This window comes from Symphalangus syndactylus, chromosome 12 (assembly GCF_028878055.3).
Source record: "Symphalangus syndactylus isolate Jambi chromosome 12, NHGRI_mSymSyn1-v2.1_pri, whole genome shotgun sequence".
Lineage (NCBI taxonomy): Eukaryota > Metazoa > Chordata > Mammalia > Primates > Hylobatidae > Symphalangus > Symphalangus syndactylus.
In genome coordinates this window covers 22,757,532-22,777,414 of record NC_072441.2, presented here as the reverse complement: position 1 = coordinate 22,777,414, position 19,883 = coordinate 22,757,532, and the positions used below count along the sequence as shown (strand labels likewise).

The 19,883-nt window shown below is 36.6% G+C and overlaps 1 protein-coding gene across 4 annotated transcripts in view; it reads left to right on the top strand.

Annotated features, from left to right (window-relative positions):
- Window positions 1–12,347, top strand: part of DEPDC1 (DEP domain containing 1) — a 29,660-nt gene extending 17,313 nt beyond the window's left edge. For 3 of the 4 annotated variants that reach the window (XM_063625273.1, XM_063625275.1, XM_063625274.1), the window contains 3 exons: window positions 1,473–1,649; window positions 2,950–3,135; window positions 3,854–5,615. In XM_063625273.1, the coding sequence (XP_063481343.1) occupies window positions 1,473–1,649; window positions 2,950–3,135; window positions 3,854–3,994 (504 nt within the window). In that variant the 3' untranslated portion in view covers window positions 3,995–5,615. Of the gene's footprint in view, window positions 1–1,472; window positions 1,650–2,949; window positions 3,136–3,853; window positions 5,616–12,158 lie in introns of those variants that run through there. The other variant, XR_010117454.1, reaches the window with a different exon arrangement.
- The last annotated feature ends 7,536 nt before the right edge of the window (window positions 12,348–19,883 follow it).

Sequence of the window (19,883 nt, the reverse complement as noted above, 5' to 3'; positions counted from 1 at the left end):
GAATCTGGAGTTACGCTTTCTTCCACTCATTATTAAAGATAGTTCTTTAACAATGACAGACCTAATATAAAGAAGAAGAATTATTCTTGAGTAATTATAGCACTATTAAAAAGCATAGGAAGTTTATAGAGGAAGATGTTTTCAGAGACATGACTGGGAAGATGATAATTTTGGTTTTGCACTTTTAGGATTTGAAGTCATAGGACCTCCAAGAGAAATTGAAATTTATCCAACAGAATGTTGGAAATATGAGCCAGGTGAAGAAAGATCAGGGGGGATGCAAATTGTTTTGGTCATTTACATAGGCATATAGTACTTGAAGCTATGAGAGTGGATGAGCTCTACAAAGCTAAGAATGTGGAGAAAGAGCAAAAAGCTGAGGTCTGAGCCATGGAAGGAGACAGGAAACCCTGACTGATGTGTAGGAATAAAACTAAAAATCTATCAATTCTATAAATATTCTGATCATCTACTATGTGTGAAATATTTAAAACAGAATTCTGATTTCTAAGTATTTTAGAATGAGGTGTGTGTGCGTGTTACAGTTAGAGGGTTGCATAGATATAAGTGAGAGTAACGAGAGTAATAAGTGAGAGTAATCAATTTTATCCCAGGATTTGAAGATCCCATAAGATGGAATTGAAAAATGTGTGTTTTAAATTGCTGTCTAAAGAATGACAGAATAAGCATTTTTAAAAACCATTTTCCAGCATTTCAAAAGCTAAATGGCATCAGCTTTGTAACCACTTATGAATAGAAGTGTTCTATATGTTACACATTCTCCTGGTTTGTGTTCTTTTGTGGGTTTCATTTAATGTAATTAGTTATTGTTCTCTGACAATCTTTAAGCTTAAACAACATATATATGTGGTATTAATAGAACCTATGGTGTTTACTGATAAAATTGTGACAAAATTGTAGAAAAATCAAAGCCTTTTATAATTCTTGGGAATTACATTAAGGATATACTTTTTTTTTTTTTTTTCTGGTTACACAGGATCACACTCTGTTACCCAGGCTGGAGTACAGTGGTGTGATCACAGCTTATTGCACCCTGGAATTCCTGGGCTGAAGAAATCCTTCTGCCTCACTCTCCCAAGTAGCTGGAACCGCAGGCATGCACCATCATGCCTGGCTAGTTTTTTATTTCTTTGTAGGTATAGGGTTTCACTATGTTGCCCAGGCTGGTTTCGAATTCCTTGCCTCGAGTGAGCCTCTCACCTCAGCCTCCCAAAGTGCTTAGATTACAAGCATGAGCCACCATGCTCAGCCATGGAAAAACTTCAAAAAGGATTTAAGTATAATCAAATTCTTACATTTCTAACTGTATAAATCATTGTTCTCATTTTTAAACTGAGGGCTGCTTATCACTTTATCCCAATACTTCACATAATGCTACCTGGAAATTACTGATATTCCAGTTTTTATGCAACCTTAGCTTTTTAAGTTCACATATTTTAATGTTTTTCTAGATGATACATACCTTTTCTCGATGTGTGTTATGCTGTGCTGAAGAAGTGGATCTTGATGAGCTTCTTGCTGGAAGATTAGTTTCTTTCTTAATGGATCATCATCAGGAAATTCTTCAAGTACCCTCTTACTTACAGACTGCAGTGGAAAAACATCTTGACTACTTAAAAAAGGGACATGTAAGTATTGTGAGTCTTAAAATTCTCTGCAATAGTCAGTTGCAAGTGGCAAACTCATCTCAAAGTAGCTTAATCAAAAAGGGAGACTTTATCAGCTCCCATAAACAACCTCTGAAAGTCAGGAGTGTAGACAGAATCTGGGACTCAAATAGCTATATGACTCTTTCCATCCCTCCATCTCTTATTTCTGTGTTGATCCTGCGTTTGACAATGGCTCCTGGGACTCCAATAGCCATGTGACTCTTTCCATCCCTCCATCTCGTTTCTGTGTTGATCCTGTGTTTGACAATGGCTCCTTCACATGATGAGGCATGTGGCTAGTTGAAATTCATGAGTTAGAGCCTTACATTTGCAATTCGAAGGAAAAAGAGCCATTCCTCCATCTCCAATTTTAAAAGCTCTGGATATAGACTCTTAGCCTAGTTGAGGTTAAATATGCATCGTTTAGGTTGTTAAGAGTGAGTAGGATGGAGATAGGGCCTTACTCTGATTGGTTCTACACAAATTAAAGGAGAATTTATTCTTCACAAAAGGTGAAGGTAGAGGGGGTAAAATGGGAAGGAACTATTAGAAGAAGGAGAGAAGGAATACTGAGCAGCCAAAGTAACAGACATCTACTGTATTCCGTCATTGGCTGCCCAACATGTTTATGTCCCATACAGACATCTACTGTATTCTGTCTTTGGCTGCCCAACACGTTTATGTTTTTCCATACATACCATTCTAATATTGCCCTGGCTTATAATTATAACTATCTCCTAGAATTTCTCTCTTATCAGAAGATGTTAGAAGCTCTGCCTATGTGCCTAGGCCTCAAAAAAAAAAAAAAAACATGAAAACTAAATATATTTCATTTCAGTAAATATGCTGACCATCTACTACCTGCACTGTCAGAACATTAAAGCCTTAAAATGAATTAGGATAACACTTAGATTGTTATTTTATAGTTAAAAGAATAAAACCCATAGTTAATGGCAATAATTATAATACCTATCTTTAATGCTTATTGTGTGCTGAGCCCTTTCTATATATTTTGTTATGTAATTTCCATTTTAATGATGAAGAAACAGACCAAGAGAAGTTAAATGCATTGTTGAATGCTACAAACCAAGTAGATTATGGAGCTGGGGTTTAGAACCTCCTGACCTACACACCTCTACTGCATAATACATGGTTTTTTTAATGTGCTGAATGTTTGATTGGTGGTAAATCAATAGGTGCTAGATCCCATCAAAAGAATACTTTATCATATAAGAACATGACCAGAATTAACAGAGTTACATCATTTTGTTCACTACAGATTGAAAATCCTGGAGATGGACTATTTGCTCCTTTGCCAACTTACTCATACTGTAAGCAGATTAGTGCTCAAGAGTTTGATGAGCAAAAAGTTTCTACCTCTCAAGCTGCAATTGCAGAACTTTTAGAAAATATTATTAAAAACAGGAGTTTACCTCTAAAGGAGAAAAGAAAAAAACTAAAACAGGTAAGAGAATGAGCAAGTTCTCAATCATGTAAATATTTTCTAATGTGCTGTTCCTGGTTGTTAATAACATTTAGAAGCTACTTTCTTATTTTAATATTTTACATTTTCAGTTTGAGGTATATAGACCATATATTATGATGACTTGTATATGTGCATTAACCTAAAACATGTCAGTACCTACCTGAATTTGCTCTTTATCCTGAATTTTAAAATAATACCAACAATAATAATATATACTCTCCTTTTTCACTAGTATTTTGTATAATCATAGCTTGGATTAGCCTGGGAAAGCAATTATAAGGTATGGATATGTATCTTTGAGTGACTTATCACTATGTTTTAGAATTTTTAGCTCTGAAAGCCCAGTAGCCACATGATTTTGGCATGTGTAATTCTAAGTCTGAAACACTGAAAGACATATGAATACTAGATGCCTATGCCCTTCATAGGTTTTACCAGTGGGAAAGAAGATCCGGAATTTAGGGAGAGAATTAACATCAGAAGAGAAAGAATCCTAAAATGTTAATGTTAATGAGATCTAAGAGACCTTATAGTATTCACATGAGAAGAAAGAGGAAAAGGCAAGGTTAAAATGAAAGGATACTAATCTCTATAATACTTCTTTGAGAAAGACACTGAATTCTTATAAAATGTTGAGCACTGCTTCAGCTTGGGAAATAATGTTAAATACCTTATAATTTCTCACCTCATTTTTAAGTTTCAGAAGGAATATCCTTTGATATATCAGAAAAGATTTCCAACCACGGAGAGTGAAGCAGCACTTTTTGGTGACAAACCTACAATCAAGCAACCAATGCTGATTTTAAGAAAACCAAAGTTCCGTAGTCTAAGATACTAACTGAATTAAAAATTATGTAATACTTGTGGAACTTTGATAAATGAAGCCATATCTGAGAATGTAGCTACTCAAAAGGAAGTCTGTCATTAATAAGGTATTTCTAAATAAACACATTATGTAAGGAAGTGCCAAAATAGTTGTTTATCAATGTGAGACTCTTAGGAAACTAACTAGATCTCAATTGAGAGCACATAACAATAGGTGATACCAAGTACTTTTTGTTTTTAACACAGCTATCCAGTAAGGCTATCATGATGTGTGCTAAAATTTTATTTACTTGAATTTTGAAAACTGAGCTGTGTTAGGGATTAAACTATAATTCTGTTTTTAAAAGAAAATTTATCTGCAAAAGTGCAAGTTCTGAGATATTAGCTAATGAATTAGTTGTTTGGGGTTACTTCTTTGTTTCTAAGTATAAGAATGTGAAGAATATTTGAAAACTCAATGAAATAATTCTCACCTGCCAAATGTTGCACTCTTTTATATATTCTTTTTCCACTTTTGATCTATTTATATATATGTATGTGTGTTTTAAAATATGTGTATATTTTATCAGATTTGGTTTTGCCTTAAATATTATCCCCAACTGCTTCAGTCATTCATTTGTTCAATATATATATTTTGAATTCTAGTTTTCATAATCTATTAGAAGATGGGGATATCAAAGAAGTATAAGGCAATCATATATTCATTCAAAATATATTTATTTAGCAACTGCTATGTGCCTTTCATTGTTCGAGATATGCGGAGACAATGATAAATAAAACATATAATCTCTTCCATAAGGTATTTATTTTTTAATCAAGGGAGATACACCTATCAGATGCTTAAAATAATAACACTACCCACTGAAATCAGGGCATATAGAATCATTCAGCTAAAGAGTGACTTCTATGATGATGGAACAGGTCTCTAAGCTAGTGGTTTTCAAACTGGTGCACATTAGACTCACCCGAGGAGATTTAAAACAGCCTATATGCCCAGGGCCTAACTTATACTAATTAAATCTGAATTTTGGGGATGTTGTATAGGGATTAGTATTTTTTTTTTAATCTAGGTGATTCCAATATTCAGCCAACTGTGAGAATCAATGGCCTAAATGCTTTTTATAAACATTTTTATAAGTGTCAAGATAATGGCACATTGACTTTATTTTTTCATGGGAAGAAAATGCCTGCCAAGCATAAATGACTTTCATCTTAAAACAAGGTTCTTCAGGTCTGCTTGATTGTCTTGGTACAAACTTGAAGCAAGTTGCCTTCTATTTTTTACTCCAAGATTGTTTCATATCTATTCCTTAAGTGTAAAGAAATATATAATGCCTGGGTTGTAATAAAATCTTAATATTTAATGACTATTCTCATTTCTCAATGTAATTTCATACTGTTTCTCTATAAAATGATAGTATTCCATTTAACATTACTGATTTTTATTAAAAACCTGGACAGAAAATTATAAATTATAAATATGACTTTATCCTGGCTATAAAATTATTGGACCAAATTGAATTCTTTCTAAGGCATTTGTATACTAAAACTTTTATTGTTTATACATATAGATATGTAAAATGTGGATTATGTTGCAAATTGAGATTAAAATTATTTGGAATTTTGTAACAATATAATTTTGCTTTTGTGTTATTGACAAATATATAAATAATAAAGGCAGGAAACTCATTTGCATTAATGTACATGCAATTGAGATTACAAAATACATGGTACAATGCTTTAATAACATAAACTCTGCCAGTCAGGTTTGAATCCTACTATGCTATTAACTAGCTATTAAACTCAGACAAGTTACTTAACTTCTCTAAGCCCCAGTTTTGTTATCTATAAAATGAAGACGATAATAGTACCTCTCTTTAGGATTGCGAGGATTAAGTAGGATAATGCATATAAAGTGTTAGCACAGTGTCTTGCATAGAATAAGCACTCTATAAATATTAGCTTTTACTAGAATCACCTAAGATTATAGCACTAGAAGAGATCTTAGCAAAAATGTGCTCCTTTCTGTTGCTTTGGACAGACATGAACCAAAACAAAACCACGAACAATTGATGAGTCTTATTAACTATCTTTTCATTATGAGACAAAGGTTCTGATTATGCCTACTGGATGAAATTTTTTAATCTAGTCAAGAGGGAAAATTTGATGAGGAAGGAAGGAATGGATATCTTCAGAAGGGCTTCGCCTAAGCTGGAACATGGATAGATTCCATTCTAACATAAAGATCTTTAAGTTCAGATATAGATTAGTTGACTGGTAGGTTTGGTGGTAGTTGCTTTCTCGGGATATAAGAAGCAAAATCAACTGCTACAAGTAAAGAGGGGATGGGGAAGGTGTTGTACATTTAAAGAGAGAAAGTGTGAAAAAGTCTAATTGTGGGAATGCACAGGTTTCACCAGATCAAATGATGTCTGGTTATTCTGTAAATTATAGTTCTTATCCCAGAAATTACTGCCTCCACCATCCCTAATATCTTCTAATTGGTATCATATAATGACCCACTCTTCTCACGTTATCCAAACAGTCATGTGGCATTTAGTAATGGAACGTACATAGAATTTCCAACTGACTTACCTTTCTGTCGTTGGGAAACTTAAACTCTGAATCTTCTCATCTATACAATGTGAATTAAAATATCTACCTAGCTGAGTTGTGATTGTAGTGAAAGAAAGGCAATATATTTAAATCTTGAATTTAGCAAGCCCATGTTCGATTTTTATGTCCTTTCCTCTTGCCTTGTATTGAGTTTAAGATCTCTACTGATTAAAACTCTTTTGCTATCAAGTTTCTTTTCTTGTATCTCACAATATATTTTCTACCCTATCAGTGGTAATATTTTTTACCTCGTTTTTGGTGAAATTAAAGATGGTTATGGAATTTTATATCCTGGTAATCTGTACCACCAAGAGATATACCCTTTTATTTTGAAAGTGAGAGAGAGAGAGAATGTGTGTGCGTGCATGCGTGTGTGTGTGTGTGTGTGTGTGTGTGTGTGGTGTTATTGTTGAAGAATTTCCGGGAAAGAAATGAAGGATAGCTAGTTTTAATATTAAATTAAATTGAAAGAGAATCGTTTCACCAAAATAAATTTAACAGTTCTAAATACAGTAAGTACAGAAACTCAGACTTATGTATTTACTCAGAATTAACTTTTATTAGGAATGCTTTGTTTTCTCAGAACTGGGAGAAACATATATGTTAGTTGTTTTTATGTCTTCTGAAAACCTCTCAGAAGTGTAGTGAGGAAACAGAATTTATAAGATAAGTGAAAGTATTGTTCGACTTTTGCTCATTATAAAAACTCACAATTTTTCTACCAAAGCCTACCTTCATGTATATTAGTGGACTTCCAAATTGTCTCTTCTATCATACGCAACTAGGAAATGAGATAAAATACATGAAACAACTTTTTTCAAACATTGGACTACGGGTAATGCAGGGCTGTGATCCCCAAGAGGGAAAACAGGTGATGAGCCTTGTGATTGCCCCAGATAACTGCCTGAAGGCAGTTACCAGCAGAGGAACCAAAATAAAGCCCAGTGGTCTCACTGCAATTAAGAAACCAAAGATGACTGAGTTCAGAATGACTCAGGGAGCTGCAAAGAAAAAGAGCTCCAGAGATCTGCAGAGTAGTCCTCCCTAGAGGTTTTCGTTGAGTATTAATTAGCATGGGGTAAAGGAAATGACTTGAGTAGTATATAACAAAGCCAAGGAAAGAATGATTGGAAAGCAGTAAACAGTTCCTGGGTCTCACAGGGCTAAGAATAGTTAACCCATCAGCCAAAATGGAGAGAGCTTGTCATACAGGGGACATTGGGTGGCATCCTCAACATGGTTGTGCTTTAGTAAGTAGGGCCAATTTAGTTTTAGAATAAAAGCTCTATGGATTTACTCTAACATTTAAAAGCGAGCCTTAAAATGTTCAAATTGGTCTTCAAGCACTGTGTGCCAGGACAAAGTTTCCGACTCAAGAAACAGAGCAAAATCCAGCATTCAGCAATGTAAAAATCACAATGTTGATCATCCAATCAAAAATTACCAGACATGCAAAGAAACAAAAAATATGACACAGAGTCAGGAGAAAAATGAATCAATCAAAACATACCCAGAAATGGTAGAGGTAATGGAATTAACAGGCAAACTTCCAAGGAGTTATTATAATACTCTAGGATAAAAAGGAAATCAGAAATAAAGTAATAGAAATGGAAGACATTAAAAAGATCCAAATAAAAATTCAAGAAATGAAAAATGCAATATCCAAATTGAAAAAAGTACATGGAATGAGATTAACAGAAAATTAGATACAGCAGAAGAGAGGTTGGTGAATTCAAAAATATCAGTAGAAACTAAAATAATATATACAGAGAAAACAAAACTGAAAAAAAATGAAAGGAGCCTCAGTGAGCTGTGTAAAAACATGAAACATTAACATGTGCAATTGGAGGCTGAGAAGGAAGGGTAAGAACACAAAATTATTGGCCAAAAATAATGACTAATTTTTTTCTAGATGTGATGAAAAACATAAACTCACAGAAGCTAAAGTAACCTCAAGCAAAAAAAAAAAAACAAAAAAAAAACATAAAACCACACCAAGGCACATATAATCAAGTTGATGAAAACCAGTGATAAAAAGAAAAATCTTAAAAGTAGCCAGAGACAAAATATATACAGAGGAACAAAAAGTAAGAATGAAGGTAGATTTCTTGTCAAAAACTATGCAATCCAGAAAACAATTGAGGGATATGTGATTGTAGATTTGCTAACTTGGCTGGGAGTTGATGTCAGCTTCTTAGGACTACTCCTAGCTTTGTCTTAGATCATGTTCCCCACAATACTGAGACAAATATTTGTGTTTATGAGGTTTACTTGGGAATGACATTTGTAAGAAAGTGATGGAGGTGGGATGGGGCAAAAGAAAAAATTTAACCACGATGCAATTGCAATAAAGGCCTCAGCTGATCCCATGGGGGGTCCGGGAGCTGTGATGACTTTTCAGAATTGTCCCAAATTAAGAAATGGGGCTGGGTCTTTTACCTTCATATAAACCAGTCAGTGGATATGGGCTGATCCTGGGGAAGAGATGTAACCTTGGTAACGTAGTTCCCTTTAGCCAAGCACAGTTCCTAAAGAGGAATGTAGCCAATATTCCTGACAGCTGGAGGAATAAATGACTCAACTCTGAAAGGATCTGTGCAGAACACCCCACATTCACTACAAGGGACCCCTAGCATTAAAACTAAAAAAAAAAAAAAAAAAAAAATGGTTTGTGTTAATGTGTAAGAGACAGAAGGAATGAGAACAATGGTTTTGATTATTTTAAAATTTAATATTTATTGATTATTTCATATTTAAAATATATATATATATAGATGATTTGGAAATGAAAGTTTAAATCACCTATAATCTTATCCGGATATGACCCTATGAAAATCTTGGAGTATTCTATCTCCATAACTTTATATCTCTTAACTACTCAGGAAAAAGTAGCTTTTTGTCTTCTAAAGCTTATATGATGAGCTAGGGTTAAAGATTTAAAATAACTTTTCTTAAATATTCATGAGGCTGGGCGCGGTGGCTCACATCTGTAATCCCAGCACTTTGGGAGGCCGAGGCGGGCGGATCATCTGAGGTAGGGAGTTTGAGACCAGCCTGACCAACATGGAGAAACCCTGTCTCTACTAAAAATGCAAAATTAGCCGGGGGTGGTGGCACATGCCTGTAATCCCAGCTACTCGGGAGGCTGAGGCAGGAGAATCGCTTGAACCTGGGCGGCGGAGGTTGCAGTGAGCCAACATCACGCCATTGCACTCCAGCCTGGGCAACAAGAGCAAAACTCCCATCTCAAAAAAAAAAAAAAATTCATGATAACACTAAAAATACAGTGATAAAAGACCTGCCATTTTTGTTTATTACATACAATGTCTCAGACTTTTGTATTCATGTGTTTTCATTAGGTTTCTGATTTATAACTTGGAAATTCCTGCATTCATCTTTAGACCTTAGCAGTCTCCATCTGTCTTCTGATTCCTCAGTAATCTGATTTGTCAGGCAGCACCTTATGCCCAAGCAAACAATCTGAATCTCTTTCTTTTCTCCAACTTAATGGATCTTCATGTGTCCCATCCACACAGGCTTATATTCTGCCTTTTACTGGATAGACATGCTACTGAGCATTACTCTACTGGTTCATTAAAGTGAAAATTAAATTTCAACATCAACCATAAACCGGAAGGAATTACACGAATTATAAATTACTCAAATATTGGTTGAAATTTAACTTTTGGAATCAGCATTGGATAATTTCTAAAGTAATTCTTTATGCATTTTTTTAAGTGACTCTCAGGCAGCACTGCCATCTGCAGGCCTCCTCTGATGCAGCTCTTTTTAGTTTATGGAAATCTCTTCTTAAAAGGGATTTGGCTCTACTAAATATAGCTTTATAATGTCAAATACAAAGTGATGTTATTCACAAATTTTAAAAGGGTGAATTTACAGGTACAGATCTCTGATAGAAATTTTTTAACCACTACGCTAATATTGACTGTCTATAGTTATAATCAAAATATCACACATAATGCACAGCATCTGGAATATATATGGAATGAGCATGGATTTTGGGGATCACACAGAACTGCATTCTTGGGGCTCTTACTTACCAGCTGTGTGAAACCTTTAAAATGTTACTTAAACTTTCTGAGATGCAGGCTTTTTATTTATAATATGGGGATAATATTTTCTTCATTACATGTTTGAGAGTTCAAATGACATGTATAAAGTGCCTAGTACAGAATGTGCATACAGTATGCCTTCAATTGATAATAGTGCCCTTTTCCTTGAATTTAAAACAGAAATATCTGTAGACCATTTATTGCTTTTGTGCCCAGAAAATTTAAAAGTTGTGAACATATCATTACCCTTTTAGAGAAAATAGAGTATGAAGGAACTGTCTTCCTAGAAAATTTATCCACCTCTTTTCATTCTGACATCCTTTAAAATTTAGCTATAGATGTATATGTTATTACCTGCATAGAATATTACTGTTAGATAGTTATAAGAAATTGATAGGCCGGGCGCGGTGGCTCACGCTTGTAATCCCAGCACTTTGGGAGGCCGAGGCGGGCGGATCACGAGGTCAGGAGATCGAGACCACGGTGAAACCCCGTCTCTACCAAAAATACAAAAAAAAAATTAGCCGGGCGTGGTGGCGGGCGCCTGTAGTCCCAGCTACTCGGAGAGGCTGAGGCAGGAGAATGGCTTGAACCGGGGAGGCAGATCTTGATAAAAATGTTGGGCTTACAGTAGCCTAATCTTGTGTATCTGCTAGGAGCAAAAGTTCAGTATTCACTAATTCAGTATTTGCAGTGACTTTATAGAACATAACTTCTACAAATAATGAGAATCAGTTGTATTACCATATGTTTACAAAACTGGAGGTATCACGGTTGATTTGTTTTTCTTAAATATTTCTATATTTTCCAAATTTATAATCATGAATATGTACTAATTTTATGACAAGGAATAAAGCTTTTAAAAATAGAGACACTGTTTGTGATACTATAGTATGAGTAAAAAGTAATTACGTAGCAGTCAGATCTAGGTTTGAGTCACCATTCTGCCACTTACTACCTATGTAGTGTTACTACCTATGCAACTTTGGAAAAGTTGTTTAACTTTTCATAAGCTATTTCCCCATTTGTAAAACCAGGATAACACTATGGGACCTTATTCTGAGGATTAGAAACAATATAGCTAAATTATCCAGCTCAATATTTAGCATACAATGGACATGCAATAAAAATGCAGGTATGAATATTATTAACTTTCTCCTAGGATTAAACTACAGAAAAATCTAGCCTCAATGGCTCACACATCTTTGGGAAATCATGACTTTTATCCTAGTTATTATCCCCATTCATAAGCACAAATTTTACAGACTCAATGCCTCAGCTTCTCATCCCTTATGTTCATTCTATCTTTTTTTTTTTTAAGACAGACAGGGTCTCACAGTGTTGCCTAGGCTGCAGTGCAGTGGTACAATTATAGCTCATTAGTCTCCAACTCCTAGGCTTAAGTGGCCCTCCTGCCTCAGCCCCTGTAGTCACTGGGACCACAGGGGCACACCACCACGCCTGATTAATTGTTGTTTTATTTTTCAGAGAGGTGGGGTCTTGCTGTATTGTCCACTCCTGGCCTCAAGTGATCCTGCTGCTTCAGCCTCTCAAAGCGATGGGATTACAAACATGAGCCATCACACCCAGCTTATCAACTGTTTTTGAGTGTTCATGATGGGCAGGAACTATACTAATGTTGATTAAAATAGACAAGGGTCTTGCCTTGGTTCTTGCCATGGGTTGAAACATGTAATTTAGACCTTTGTAGGAGAACTATAGTGATTTTGACTTCCACTTATATACCCCTTTGAATACTGGGATATAGGGTTAAGACAATTAACCATAAAATATAGCATATTCTAAAAAGTGCTTCTTTTTCAAATCAAGTCCCATCAAGTATTTGCTCAGGGACCACCCCAGTTGTTTGTTCTTTAAACTGCTTAATATGTGTGGCATCGGAGTGTTTGATTTTCTTTCAAACAATAATTCTCCAAAGCATGTTCCACACGTTCCCTTCCTTTGAGAGTTCATGACATTCTCCTCTCTCTTTCTGACAACCTGGGCAGATTAACATAGCAATACACTTACCCTAGGTTAGTCTGCGATGGTCAACAGGGCCTGACTAGTGTACACATTTAACATTTCTAAAATGAAAACTATTTCTAAAAGGAGTTTTTGAGAATAACTGAATTCATATCCCAGTTACATTTAATAAGGTTAATTTAACTTGAACAGAATTAGTGACAGAATTTATACTTCTAAAACTAAACTACACAACTGGAAGTTCCCCTTGGCCTCCCATACAGGGAGGGGTAGCAGTGTGTTTCTGTGTTTCTCCTTACTTCTGTGTTTCTCTGCCAGTCATGATCTGCCCACCTGTGTTGCCCTTTTCCTTGGTGTAGGGGCATTTGAAGTGTCACTTCCTGTGTTCTCATATTTTGTCCAAGGGGCAGAAAAATTCTCTCCACCTACGGCCCAGTGTCCTGTTGCTCCCATGAACAGAACAGTTTGCTCCCCTCTCCCGTGGGATGCAGCCCTTCTGCATTTGTCTATTTGATCTTATCTCAGCTTTTATGTTGCGTTCCGTGTCTCTCTACCTTACAGTATCATGTCCTCTCTCTGCATGTTCTCTTCTGCTTCAGTGCTCCACCATGTTGGAAAGACTATTTACCTTTGGGAAATGATTTTATTTTGCCACCAGGAAACCACTTCTTTCCCCTAGTGTTTCTTCTCTCACACACCATGGATCCCGAGAACAGGATATAACAAGTAGATTTTCTTCATTCCAGAACATCCTGGGCCATAGCTACACAGCAGGGATCAAAACAGGCACACATCAAAAGCAACCCTGCTGAGAAATGCGGCCCTGAGGCTTCAGCGCCTCAGGCTCATTATCCTCACTGCCCGAAAGTCATGTATATCTCATCTCATCTTTCCCTTGTCTGCTGTTCCTTCTCCACACCCAGCAGAGATCCACTCTTTACTAAACTTTCTTAACAACTCAAGACAAAAACTCTTTCCCCTTCTCTTCCCCGCTTCTTCCTCTCCTAATTAACTGATAAACAATTTCAGTGATACTCACATGTTCACTTAACATTTCTTAAACTCTTACTTTGTGCCAGGTACTATGCTAAGTGATGGGGCTAGAAAAATGAATGACACCTTCCCTGCTCTCAAATAGTTTTTCAACTAATGGAGCAAGACAGGCAACACCTAAACAGATCTATATAGTGTGATGAAGTTGGTGGTAGAGGCAGGCACAGATCTTTTGAGAGTAAATGGGAGAGGCCCCATTTCTGAGACAAGGTGATGCCCTAGCTGAGTATTTTGCCAGACCAAAGGGTGTAGAGATGTAGGGAAGGGGAATGGGGGTATATGGCCTGGCAGACAGCTGGAAATTACAAGGGTGAGAATAGCAGAGGTGTTCCGAGGTGGGGAGGGTAGTAGAAGAAGGTCAGGATTGCTGAACTATGTATTTGTAGTAGGGAATTACTGGAGATAGGGCTAGGAAGAAAGAACATCACAGAAATTCATTTGAGTCATATTCAAGAACTTCAACTTCATCCTGTACAGATGAGCTTTATGGCCAGGTGCAGTGGCTCACGCCTGTATTCCCAGCACTTCGGGAGGCCAAGGCAGGTGGATCACCTGAGGTTAGGTGCTCAAGACCAGCCTGGCCAACATGACAAAACCTCGTCTCTACTAAAAATACAAAAATTAGCCCAGTGCATTGGCGTGTGCCTGTAGTCTCAGCTACCGGGGAGGCTGAGGCAGGACAAACACTTGAATCTGGGAGGGCAAGGTTGCAGCGAGCCAAGAACACACCACTGTACTCCAGCCTGGGTGACAGAGACAGACTCCATCTCAAAAAAAAAGAAAAGAAAAGAGAAAAGAAAAATGAGCTTTACTAAAATATAACCTCCTTTGGTAGGTAGAATAATGGGGCCCCAAATCAGTCCACATCCTAATGTCCAAAACCTGCGATTATGTTACCTTATGTGATAAAATAAAACTTTGCATAAGTGATTAAAGTAAGAATTCTGAGATGAGGAAATTATCCTGGATTATCTGGATGTACTCAATATAATCACAAGAGTCCTTATAAGAGGAAAGCAGGAGGATCAGTCAAAGAGAGAAGGTGTGGAGACAGAAGCAGAAATCAGAGAGGAGAGAAGATGCTGTGCTGCTGATTTAACACAGGGAGGAGGGTGCCACAAGCCAAGGACTATAAGCAGCCTCTAGAAACTGGAACCAGCAAGAGAACATCTTATCTCCCAGGGGCTTCAGAAAGAGTTTGTTGTGACAGATGCTGGGAATTTGCCAGATGGACAAGGGAAGGAAGGGAGGTCCAAGCAAAGGGCTAGATGGGGTGAAGAAAGGGAAGCCTGAAACTATTCTAGACTTCTGAACTCCAGAACTATAAGATAATAAATCTGTGTTGTTTTGAGCCACTTAAATGTGTGGTAATTTGTTACAGCAGCAGTTGGAAACTAATACATTCTTTGAGAGCAGTTTTTGTTTTGCTTGCTGCTGTGTCTCTAGTGCCTAAACAGTGTCCGGCACATAGAAGACACTCAATAAACATTTGTGAAGTGAGTGAGCGAGGGAGGACTCACAATGAGGAACCCACAGAGAAAACTTGAGGCCTAACTACTGAGTCCTCAGTGCATGGCATGTGACTGTTTTGCCCCACCATCTTGACCTAATGTGCTTTTCCATTAGCATTCAAGGTCATATGCCCGGGAATAAGTGAACACACAGGACAGATAGGACCCATCTTTCTGCAGAATCAATTTGTCATAACATTTTGGAGAAGAAAAAGGATGTACTCATATAAACATAGTATTTTATGGGGTAGGCTATAGGAATTTTTAAGAAACTTCAAAGAAATGTGGTCCCTCCTGCCAGTAGCTTCTGGCTATGGTCTTAAACATGGAGCATATTTTGGTGAAGAGAGCTGAGAAGCACGTGCATACTGTTAATGATGGGAGAATCCCCACTCAGGCAGAGCTGCTCTCTTTAGCTCTCCACATGTCATTCTCTTCTGTCTTATAGAAGAGTTTCTGAGCATTTTTCTTTACTACGTTTCCAAAACTGATATTCATTTGCTATGGTTTGCCTTTTTTATTACCCTGCTACCACCTTGTAAATCAAGGTTTACAATGATCTATATGATCTTTTACAAATCACTTCACCTCTTTGGGTCTTAGTTTCTTCACCTGTAAACCGAGTATTTTCCACCAAGAGATCTTTAAGGTCTACCTCAAATTTTAAATTATATGATAATATGTTCTATAGGATTAGTTAACTGCTAATAATAGGTGGCTCAGAGCAAAGCAAATATTTATTTCTTAATGCCTGTCCCTTATTTTTAATTATAGTTTGTATCAGGTAACTATGTTTGCATTAAACAGCCACCCCAAAATTTAGAGACTTAAAAATAATGAACACTTATTTAGCTTACAATTCTGTAGGTGATCAATTTCACCTGGAATCTGAAGGGCAAGTTTTCTGGTCTTGGCTGCTGTAGAATGGCCTCAGCTGAAATGTATCATTTCTGCTTCATGTGGTCTCTTATTCTCTAGCAGTTTACCCTGGGCTTTTTCTCAAGACAGAGGCAAAATCTCAAAAGATAAAGTGGAATTGTTCAAGGCCTGCAGAAGATTAGGCCTGGAACTGGTGCACTGTCCCTTCCACTGCATTTTACTGGCCTAAGGAAGTCACATGGCCAGCCCAGATTTAAGAGTTGGAAAAACAGACTCATCTCTTGATAAGAGGAGTTGCCCAGACACGTTGCAGAGAGCATGGAAACAGGGAAAATATAAATTTGGGCCACCATTGTTGTCAATCTTCCCCATTGTCCAATGATTTTTTTCTTTCTTCCCTCTAGTACCTTAGCTACTCTCATTCTTAACTGACAATAATAATAATAGCTAACAATTTACTGAGAACTTGTTGCCAGACACTATTTTTAGCACTTTACATTAATAATTTATTTTTTACAAGAATTATTTGAGGTACATACAATTATTCTTGCTATATTACAATGAAGAAACTGAGGCACAGAAAGGTGAAACAATTTACCTTTGCACCAGGAAACAAAAGGCCTCAGAGGATAAACTATGTGATGGTGATGATAATTTAATGGCAATCTCTGGATCATCTGAGAACATGAACACCTTTACAGAGCTCCTGTCACACCAAAAGAAATTTCTTTTCCACAAGATCCAGAGGCTAAACCACTTGAGGAAGTGAAGTTGTCCTATCATTGTTAAAGAGATATTTGTACATTTACCATCTCAGCCAGAAAACAAAAACAAAATAACAACGACAACAACAAAAGCCCTTTTCAATCATTCGTAATGGGAAGAATTCCTCTGCACAAGATTTCCTCACCATCTTTATGGAATCCGTTTTAATTTCAGCATTATGTATCAAGTGACAATGGTGCTGGGCACTGGGCATATTAAGATCCACAGGGACTTGGCGTTTGACATATTAAACTCAACTGATTAGACGATTCTAGACGAAGCACCAAATAGGAAAGTCTAGAGCAGTGAGCCTGTCCTCAGAGTCACTAACGTCACCCAACAACGTCAACTTTGAAGTCCTCTCTGTCCAATAAGTCCAAGATCCTCTGCCTTTATGTCTGATCTGCTTCTGTTTAGAACTTGCCTTTTAAACTTTTCCTTCTTTGAAACAGCCATCAATACACTCTACTGTGTCTGCCCTGTTTCAGTTAGCTCACATATCCTACTCTAGTGCTTTCCAACCTTGCGTCATATATTAAAACACACCTAAAGAGTCACAATCTTCAGGAGGGAACCTGTATCACTAACAAGTGCCCCGGTGCGTCTTATAATCATGTAGATTTGGTAAATCCTGCCATACCTATTAACTAGATTGACTTTAAACACAGTCTAATTCTGATGGGCTTAACTGGGTCCTAAAAGCTGGGTTCGTGAAAATTGGTTTCCGTGGTGAGAAGTAAACTTTGCCTGGGAACTCAGCCTGGGCATTCTGTTTCAACATGTTGGGTATAGCCCAACCAGGAGGAAAACCTAGGGTTCCCATTCCTAATAATTAAATGTAATGTGGAAAATTGCTATCTGGTATCCATATAGGCTACACATGGGCTGTTGGAAATAAACATTCTCTGGTGGCAGAAAAGAATAAGACTGATAAATATAAAAACAAATATGCTCTAATATGCCTAAAATCTAGTTGCTCTATGCTATAACAATGCCATTTCAATTTTGACTGAATTGAAAGTAAAAGTAATGAGACTCCTCAGGTTTTTACTATAGGTTAGATTACTAATCTTTTTGAAATTTAATATCCCAATTTGTAAAATGGGAGGTTTGGATGAGATTATCTCTAAACTCCTTTAAAGACAAGAATCGTGGATTCCAAGAGTCAGTTTAGTCAAACAAAATATAACAAGTCATGGATATGACGAAAAGTTTATTGAATTGATTGCAGTTTTACTATACTGATTAATTAATATGATAAAGACCAATAAGTCCATCTGTTTCTACAAGCCCAGCTAACATTTTTCATTTAATCCAAGTTTGGATATGGAAGAGAAAAGAAGGAATTCCTTATCATTCCTTCACTTCTCGTTCCAGACCTGAAAGGGTCCCGTGCTCCAACAATTGTTGAAATAGTGCTCACCTATTTCAAAGTGCAGGAATTCCTTCAATGCCCTTCAGAAAATGGGCTGGGCATGTTGGCTCATGACTGTAATCCCAGGACTTTGGGACGCTGAAGTGGGGGGATCATTTGAAACCAGGAGTTCCAGATCCGCCTGGGCAACATAGAGAGATCCCCATCTCTACAAAAATAAAAATAAACAAATTAGCTAGGCATGATGGCATGTGCCTTTAATCCTAGTTACTGGGGAGGGTGAGTCAGAGGGATTGCTTTATTCTAATAGTTTGAAGCTGCCATGGGTTATGATCACCACTGTACTCCAGCATGGGCAAAAGGGCAAAATTCTGTCAGAAGAAAGGAAGAGAGGAAGAGAGGAAGGGAGGAAGGGAAGAAGGGAGGAAAGAAAAGAAAGAAAGGGAGGGAGGGAAGGAAGGAAGGAGCCACCCTGCTTCTTCTTCTACCCCATTTCAAATTTTAACTTTACTGATTATTTCAAATCTGTTACCATCTGCTAATTATGAATTTTGCAGCCATAATAATCTAAGGTAGATCTGTTGAATGTAACAGTTGAAATGTAATTTAAGTACAATTGGAACCTTTCTAAATCCAGTTGTTAAAGGAATTCCTAGTTAAACAAAACATCTCTAATTAATGAATGCAAAAAATAATAATTTTGGTATTCAAAAACTTGTCCTCACAAAAAGAAAGGAAATAGGAACTTCATAGTAGATTATTCAGACAAAAAATAAAGTGTTCATTTAGAAGTATGAACATTAACAATCACAGTGTTTTTTAAGGCCAAGATTCTTTGGGTAATTACCTTAACTGCACACAGCCTGTGCAGATATGATTAACTTAGCTAAAGAAAGATTATGACGGATTTACAGTGGAAAAAAAATTGCTAGCAGATCTGATTGAGTGTGAATTTCTGCACTTACAGATTGATGTCAGAGAATGATATTGTAGCAGTTTCATGAAATATTTCACAGCTTTAATGCACATTTTTGTGCTGTTATCAGCAGCTGCAAACTAATCATCACAGCCTGCATGGTAAACTATTAGAATCTACTAATCTGCCCACCACCCAGCTTTTTTTAATCTTCATATGCAAGATAAGCAGATGCTGGAAATAACTAATTTAACAAGTCTGATTTAAGCATCCTTAATAGATTATTGTCTGCTATTTTACCTTTTCATAATTACATTTGATGTCTTATCAAATGTTTGACCAAACGTTTAATTATAAAATAAGATTAAAGCCTAATAACTTACACATAACCTTACCACATTTTCTCTTATATGTGACTTTTCTCCTTCTCCTGTGTGTTCTTGTCCTATTTTATCGTTTGCATACAAGGACCTTCAAAATACAACTAATTCTGGCAGAGGTTTTCAAATCGAACTCTCTTTTACAGACTTGATTGGAATTTAAGGTATTGAACATGACTTGAATAGCTTGGCCTGAGCTAAAACATTTTATTCCATAGATATTTTTTAAAAATAACCTGCTTGCCCATTCTCTAGAATAGCCCAAGTCCATCCATTTGGTTATAAAATACCCACTTTGCTGAACAGGCAGTTTTAGAGGACACCTCTTGGGAAATGGGAATTCTCTTT